Below are 8,125 nucleotides of genomic sequence, written 5' to 3' on the forward strand. Positions count from 1 at the left end.
AAGATTGTCATGAATCCACTACAGTAATCATATGGTCCGAAACTATATGAATGGGGAAACATACGCCTCCACCCAACCCACTTTTTTCTTGTGCTTAAATACCTTTTAGTGTGGTGGGCTCAGATGTTGGAAGAAGACATGGTGGGCTAGGTGTACATGCACACGCTTGCTCACACGTGTCATTGCTATACACTCCTTGAAGTGCTGTGAGGTCTTTCCTCTCAATCAGTTATCCACTGGACCCGGCAAAATGTATGTAATACAGTGTGTGTGTATATATATATACGTATATATATATATAATTAATTTTAAGTGGTAGGCAGTATTTTTCATGATTGGAATGTCTGACCAAACGTTTAATGTCCGGCAAATTCTAAATTGCCAGGACATGATGTTCGGTGGTCAGTCAAAGACTATTTCACACACTGGTTACCAATGGTGCTTAGCAGGGATGTGTAGTAGCTTCTATCCTGTTTGGCATACTTTTCTCTGTCATTCTGAATGATACTTTCAAGGATGTTGAAAGACGAGTCGAAGTGCAATGTCGAATCAGCAGAGGCATCTTCAACCTGAGGCGTTTTCAGGCCAAATCAAAAACATTCTCCTTGCTACAGTGCACATTGTACCAAAAGTGGATGTTACATCACTCATTTTTAGACAGTTAACTAACTTTAAAAGGACAAAAGGCTAGCAGACAGAAGGATATATCTTAGATATTTGAAACTGTGTGTCTGTTTCAAGAAAACAAAGTTATTGTTTCTGTTTTATATTGATTTTTGAACAGGGCGGTTGCTATGTGGTTGAAGAAGCAACGTCAAAGGCTACTGATTGCCTCGGTAGTTCCCAATGTTAATAGATCCAGCTTACAAACCGTATTCGATGACAACGCACGAATGCAGACGCCAGAAACGGTGTCGTTTCCAACCCCAAAAGCGGAGCTCTTGAGCATGTGCATCAGAAGTGGCATTTACTCTGTCATATTACTGAATTATACTACGACGCATTCGGTAAACGAAGATCTAAGTCAAGTACTAGCTAAAAACGGTAGAACTAGACAATTGTAACAGATCAGAAAGATACCAATTACTAGAGATTTTGTATTAGAAAGACATCGACATCGAACAACTTTCCTGTCTGCTTCTACATCCATAGCAAGTCAATCTGCAGTCCTTGGAAAGCCCGTGGAAATTTGGTACCTGGAGCTAAATCTAAGGGGCAATCCATTCAAGAGCCAGAATTACCATCTTAGGCAGTCGTATCTCTTGCCAATGAGAGGAAGAAGTATAGTGATGTTCTAGATGAACTGACTTTTAATGGCAGCCTGAAATGTCACTTAGAGATAAGATCGTGCTGTCTCTGTGTCTTGTCCACTCTGGTCTAAAAATGAGATGGACCATAAAGCAACGAACTTTTACAGCTGACTACTTGCATCTAAATCCAGAAGTTGTCAGACGCCGACTTGTCAAAGCAGTAGAACATTGTGAGGAAATCAGTTCAGACAGCGAAGTAGACAAACCGAAAGAAGACAAGGTCCTTCTACATGTAGCTGTGCTGTCTCGAAATCCAACTCGATCATGGTTATTAGAAAACAGACCAGACCTGCAGATGGAAGGAAAAGCCTGGGTACACAACCATGCCTGTCCAAGAGGTCACCCAAACATGAAGGCAAGGGATTTCCACCAATTTCTAAATGAACAACTCCTTCCAAAGCCATCTTATTTACAAACTAACATTGTTTCAGAGGACACTGCCAGAAGATGGCTACTGAAACTGGGTTTCCGAACAATGAAAACAACAAGGGAGTGTACTTTGATGGGCATGAAAGAGGAGACGTAGTTGACCATCGAGAGTAGTATTTGACCACCCTCCAAGAGATTGACAAAAACTTCAAGCAATATGTCTATATCACGATGAGTTTACATACTTCGCTAACGTAGATGAAGGTTGGCACTGGGGCAGTGATGCTACCACAGCAATAACACCTAAGTCACCAGGGTCATCAATTATGATCAGTGACTTTGTCCCAGAAGATGGTTGCCTTCAAGTAAATGACCGTGTAGAAGACAGCAGCAATGAACCTACATTAGCTATAGTTATGTTCGAACCAGGTGCTGGCAAAGACGGATATTTCAAAAATGGCCATCTACTTACACAAGTTGAGACGGCCATCTTAGTATTTGAGTCAAAATATTCCATCTACTTAAACAAGTTGAGACGGCTATCTTAGTATTTGAGTCAAAATATCCAAACAAGACAAGAGTATTTATATTCGATCAATTACCAAGCCACAAAAAGATGCCATCAGGTGGTCTTAATGTACTCCAATGAATGTTTATCCATGTGGAAGACAGGCAGACAGACAGACACCTCTCCTTTATATATATATATATATATATATATATATATATATATATATATATATATATATAAAATGTCAGCTCTGCTGGACTGGACATGTCATATGTATGCCTGGCGACAGAATACCAAAGCAGCTACTATTCCACCAAACTAGGACATTGAAAGCATTGCCAGGGCCATCCATATCTACGATTCAAAGACTAACTAAAGAACAGTCTTAAACCTTGCTCCATTAATCCAGACACATTTGAACATTTTGATACTGATAAAGCCAAATGGCGTACACTTGTCACCAGTCTTTGAATAGGTTCAAACAATCTCGTATTTCACATACGCAGTCAAGAGACTGGTGAAGAAGTGTGCTGATCTACCTGTCCTAACTGGATCCTAACCTGACTTGTTTTCAATATGGAAAGGTTTGCCTGTCGAGGGCTGGTCTGCTACCCGATCAGTGTAGCCAAAGACACTGAGAGGGTTGTCACTGATTACAATGGAGATACCATCACAACTAGGCAAAGAATCGTCTTTGTAGAAGTTAAGGGGTACTCATATGTCAAAGCCTAGTGTCTTCAATAGCAGGTGGCACATGTCAAGATCAGCAATTAGTCAATGATTCCAGCAGAGGAGGACAGAAGAAGAGATGCAAAAAGCCTAAAGCACGTCGCCAGGAAAGCTAGGGCTTTATTTTCTGCAACACATAAGTCAGATAAGCCATCATATGAGTTGCACTAATCAAGGAACAACTCATATAAATCTTGACGAACAGACCCTTGTGTGACAGGGACATTGTGACTGTTTGATTGCATTTCCACCTTACTAAGACGTTTGTTTATGGATAATGTCATCTCCGTTCTCAACCAGCAAGAATGGCTACATTTATGCCTTAGCCAGCTATGTCACTGCCCCAATCTCAACATGAACTCTTCTGATGACTCAAAACTAAAGTACAACAGTCTGCTTACTGACATTAGAGATCCCTTAGTTAAGGTTGTTGTATTTTTGTAAGATATACTTTTCATAGACTCAGTACAGGTGTTTTAAGATGAGAAATTTGCTCTCAGGGTACAAAATGGTTATAGATGTAGATGCAAAGACGAAGAAATCAATTGTAGTTTGCTGTTTGATGACAGTTTTGCTTGTTGCTGGAATTGACCATCTCTATTGTGAAGGCTCAAACTTGCAATGTAAAGACGTATTACTGTATTTCTTCGATTAAACTCGCGGCACTTATTTTTAGCTATGGCTTCAACTGCAGCATTTAAACAAGGCTGTGTTATTCGAGGATGGCGTTTATTTTTAATGGCTCTCTGTCCCTGCTTTAGGAGTGTCATGCTGTAGGTCTGACACCTTTTCAAGAGAACAACACTTACAGTACTGGTACCATTTCACACTTTGAGACATCTTGTGGTGAGCCTGTATACGGGTAGTCTAAAGAAACGTTTGCCTCACGCATGCTTCCAAAGAAGTCGATCCTGAGCAAAACAGAAGCTGCCTTTGAATAGAAGCCACAATAAACGATGTGATGTTCATGTGTCGACAGCTGTTGCACTGCACTTTTGCAATACCAGCTGTAATTTCCATGTGCACAGCCGTGATGAGTAAGTAGTGTGAAACAGAAGTAATGGTACGTATGTTTATGATATAAAAGACAGTTAAAGTGATTTGTTTGACTGCTGAGTGCAAGTTTGATCTTCCAAGTTCACTGACATCGTCAGTAAATAGAAGATGCACTCGAATAAAGGCCATATGGTTCTGCAGTCTTAAGGCCATAGAAGCTGTGGCTTTTATTTGACGAAATGCAGTAATTTTATTTTGGTCTGTACAATAGAAAGTAGCAGATGTTATATCTTAGAGAATCGTAAGTGTATCTTGTTAAGTGTGCTGTTTTTGTTTCAGCTTGTTGCTGGTAGTGCTGTGGTCGCATTTGAAGAAGTGTGTCCTGAAAGGATAGATTTAATTCACAAGAACTATCGCAAGCTGTGCAACCTTCTTGTTGATGTAGAAGATTGGGGTCAAGTGGCCATCATCAGCATGTTAACTAGATATGCTCACTCTCAGTTTGCAAACCCAAATGTGGAGGTAGTTTTGAATAGTAGCAAGTCGAGATACATGGATGTCTTTGTTTTGAGTCATCAATGTTCAGGGGCAAGAACTTGGTGAGGAAAAGTTTTACAGCTCCGAAAATGAAGGCAGTTCTGGTAGTGATATTAAAGATAAAGATGAAACAGCAAAACAGGATAGTGAAACAAAGAGGAAAAAACCATATGTGATGGATCCTGACCATCGTCTTCTCCTTCAATCAACAAAGCCACTTCTTCAAAGCAGAAACACTGCAGTACGTAGATGTGTGAACAGTGTGTTGTTGAGAATGTCATTTTCTTTATGCTTGTAGGTGGTCATGAGTGTGGCTCAACTTTACTTTCACGCTGCTCCAGCTGGTGAAATGTCACTAGTTGTTAGACCCCTTATACGGCTGCTTAGGACTCATCGGTAAGTCACGAGAGTTTGCAGTGTGAGTTACTAAGCATGATGACAACATTATTATTGCATGTCTGTGCTTCTAGTAATTCCTATTTGCGTGTGTGTGTGATTATATTACTCTTAATATGCAAATAAGCTTTCCTATCACTTCATTGAAGACCACGCTATAAATTATGACAAAGTGTGTCAGGGCGTTTGGATCTAGTAGTTCTGTATAAGAGTAGAAATGTTTGAGTTTTTCACAGATGTCTCATCAAGGTGTGTACTTCTTTTCTTGATGGAGTAACAAAGAGGTGGACACCAATTTGCAATCATTGTGCATATCACAGATGAGCGACTCTTTTGGTTTTGCTTTTTTATGCAGACAGCTCCCTCAGCATATTTAACACTTCTTTGTAACTGATGTAGGCAACCCAAGATTGTTCCACTTGTGTGGGATAGTTCTTGGTGCCAAAGCTTCAAGAGCACACTTGCCCAGGATAACTTGAGCTATGGCCTATGGGAGTCATTGAAATGTCCAGTGCTATACCCACGACTATGACACTCTTAGATGTGATATTGATGGCCAAGTCTTTGTGTTCAAATTCTTTGCAATCATTTATGACTTTACTGTATTATATGACATACCTTGTAGTTCTGCATGTCGACTTCCACTTTGGACAGTCTCAAGGAGATGTGTTTAGATATAGAAAGATTGTTTGGTTGGTCATTGCTATGTATTAATCAAAGATTTTTTATCATAGTTTGTTGATCCCACTACCAGCAAAGCTCAGCTGTTATCAAACAGTAAATCCTTAGCCTTCTGGGTTAGAGTATTTGTGACCTGGAGGTTGGTCACTAGTGATTGCACTGATTTCTTGTTTGGTGGTGTCTTTTCTGCACTCAGAGTCATGGGTGTTATTTCAGTCATAAGGGTGTGTAAGGTTGAGCCTTCTTGAAAATGACATACTGCAGTCTTGATAAAGTTGTGTGAGTCACGTGCGAATTGTATTATCTTGCATGGTTTTCTTGAGCCTCACTCGCAGACTCTGTGGTTGCATTTGTAAATGTTCTTAACTCGGGGCGTGCATGTGCTAGGGTTACTGTAATACTGCTGTGTACCAACCAGGAAACGGACCATTTGTTGGACAGACAGTTGAAATGCAGCACATGCGCTCGTTCTCACTGGTGTTAATTAGCATGCCAGTTCTTGTGATAATTTTTTACATGCTTTTAGGAGACATTGAATAGCTATCTCATGTTGACAATCCCATGTGCCACTCAATGTGTCAAGCCTCCTCACGTTCTACATTGCGTCTCATTAATAATTGAAATTCAAGGTGGATAGCAGCTGAGGGTTTAACACTTTAGTGCTTCTTCGTTTTAATTAGGTTACCACTGATTAGATCACGAGCAATGTTTTGGACCTTTCCTTCACAGCTTCTTGAATGGTTGGCACGGTTGTCTCTTGACATGCCTAATCAAACTCAGTGTCACAGGATATGGCCTTCCCCCGACAGAATCTTTCTTGGAGCAAATATCTTACGATATGGTTGGACTTGTTATTCTAGGACAGAATCTTCTCCCCTTTCAAAATTAAAGAATCGTAATTCTAACATTAACCCCTAAGCCTAACTCCGAGGGAGGATCTGGATTCCACAGAGGAAATTTTGTGTAAAGACCTTGGTCTTGCCTATCGTAGAGGCAAGAACTTGCTACTCATTTGGTGATCAGTGTCCTATGGGTTTCCAGTAAAGACTTACTAATGCTCATTTGTCATGCAGATTTTTTTCATTTGATAAACAAGATTTTATATAACTGTGGATTTTACGATTTTCAGTCACATAGGTGCAGGAAGGAAGCCATATCCTTAGCTCACCTTTGAAATTAATAATACGTCCTAAATCTGTGATTAACCTGAGCTTTCATGCACTGGGATTACGGTAATACTGCTGTGGACCATTTAGCGGCTGGCTGGCTTGACAGCTCAGCAATTAGAATAATTAGCATGCGATCATTTTATCGCTTGTATTAATTAGCGTGCCAGTCGATGCGATGATGTTTTTGCATGCTTTCAAGAAGTATTGAATGTCGACAATCCTACATGGAATTGAAAGTGTTTAGCTCCTTCTCGTGCTCTTCATGTTGATTTGTAGTTGCAGTACGTGTGCAGCCAGCCGTTCCATAACCGAAGCTAGCAGTGAGGTTTAGCCCTTAAGTGCTTTCATGTTTGGACCTGACTGATCTGAGTCTCTGGTGATTGGTGATCGGTAGGTAATTGGGTCTACTCGGGGTAACGTTGATTTGGTGACCCAGTGGTTCATTACTCTCATGTAGCCAGCCTCTCGGCCTTTTCGACATCCGGCCAGCTGGGGGAGGGTCTAGTATAGTTCCTTTGATGTTGTTGTGTTGCTGCTTCACCAATAAACGGTGAGTACTACGGTGAGAGTAAGTGGTTGTTTATAGTAGTCAGGTGATCTTGTCTAATTACTGACGGGAATGCTGTGGTATTCCAGAGCTTGTCATGTCTTGTCTTTCGTCTAGTTCTCTGTAAGAATGTTGCCTTTGACTAAGCTGGTAAGTGTTTGGCAAAAGGAAGTGCTACCAGTGCGGAGAAGATTCTGTTCTCATTCTAACTGGCCGTAGCCAGCCCCTCTTCTACAACCCGATGGAATGAGAACAGCAGGATCTTTTTTGAACTGGTATTGCTTCCTTTTGCCAAACACTTACCAGCTTGGTCATAGGCGACATTCTTACAAAGAACTGAAACAAAGACAAGACATGACGAGCTCTGGAATACCATGGCGTTCCCATCGGTAATTGGACAAGGTCACCTAACTATAAACAACCACTTACTCTCACTGCAGTAGTCACCGTTTATCGATGAAGCGACAGCACGGCAACATCAAAGGAACTGTACCAGACCCTCCACTGCTGTTCGGTTGTTAAAAGGGGAGGGGCTGGCTGCATGAGGCTAGTTGTTCGTTGGGTCTGAATTGTAAATAGTACGTCACTAAAGGGTTGATTGTGGTGAGACCCAGTGATCAGAAGATCAAGCAGCAGATGAGAAAGATCTAAAATGAAGGTAGCAATGTTGTCTATTCCAGAGATATAACTCCAAATACACTGTCAGAATGGTGGAAACGGCAATGGCAGTGCCAGAGGCAAGAAGAAATGGAAAAATAGTTATATGTAATATCAATGGGAGTACATGTACCAAGAGAAACACGCACATCTAATGTTGTGTTGGCTTGCACTCATCTTTAAACTTCTTGCTTTTGCTAACAAATGCCTTGTCTGCAGTAAT

At 40.9% G+C, this 8,125-nt stretch overlaps 1 protein-coding gene across 1 annotated transcript; it reads left to right on the forward strand.

Moving 5' to 3' along the window:
* Positions 1-1,326: 1,326 nt before the first annotated feature.
* LOC134191791 (AP-3 complex subunit beta-2-like) lies at positions 1,327-4,931 on the forward strand. The gene is made up of 4 exons (XM_062660414.1): positions 1,327-1,623; positions 4,255-4,437; positions 4,502-4,693; positions 4,751-4,931. The coding sequence occupies exons 1-4, from the start codon at positions 1,327-1,329 to the stop codon at positions 4,850-4,852; spliced, it is 774 nt and encodes a 257-aa protein (XP_062516398.1). The 3' UTR covers positions 4,853-4,931.
* The last annotated feature ends 3,194 nt before the right edge of the window (positions 4,932-8,125 follow it).

The sequence above is a fragment of the Corticium candelabrum genome, chromosome 16 (assembly GCF_963422355.1).
Source record: "Corticium candelabrum chromosome 16, ooCorCand1.1, whole genome shotgun sequence".
NCBI classification, from domain to species: Eukaryota; Metazoa; Porifera; class Homoscleromorpha; order Homosclerophorida; family Plakinidae; genus Corticium; species Corticium candelabrum.

Excerpts from the sequence above, each read along its gene's own strand:
- LOC134191791 (XM_062660414.1), top strand. The coding sequence starts at position 1,327 with ATGTCACTTAGAGATAAGATCGTGCTGTCTCTGTGTCTTGTCCACTCT. Across the intron at positions 1,624-4,254 it reads AGATGGAAGGAAAAGCCTGG|CTTGTTGCTGGTAGTGCTGT; the intron begins GTACACAACCAT and ends TTTTTGTTTCAG. Across the intron at positions 4,438-4,501 it reads TTGCAAACCCAAATGTGGAG|GGGCAAGAACTTGGTGAGGA; the intron begins GTAGTTTTGAAT and ends ATCAATGTTCAG.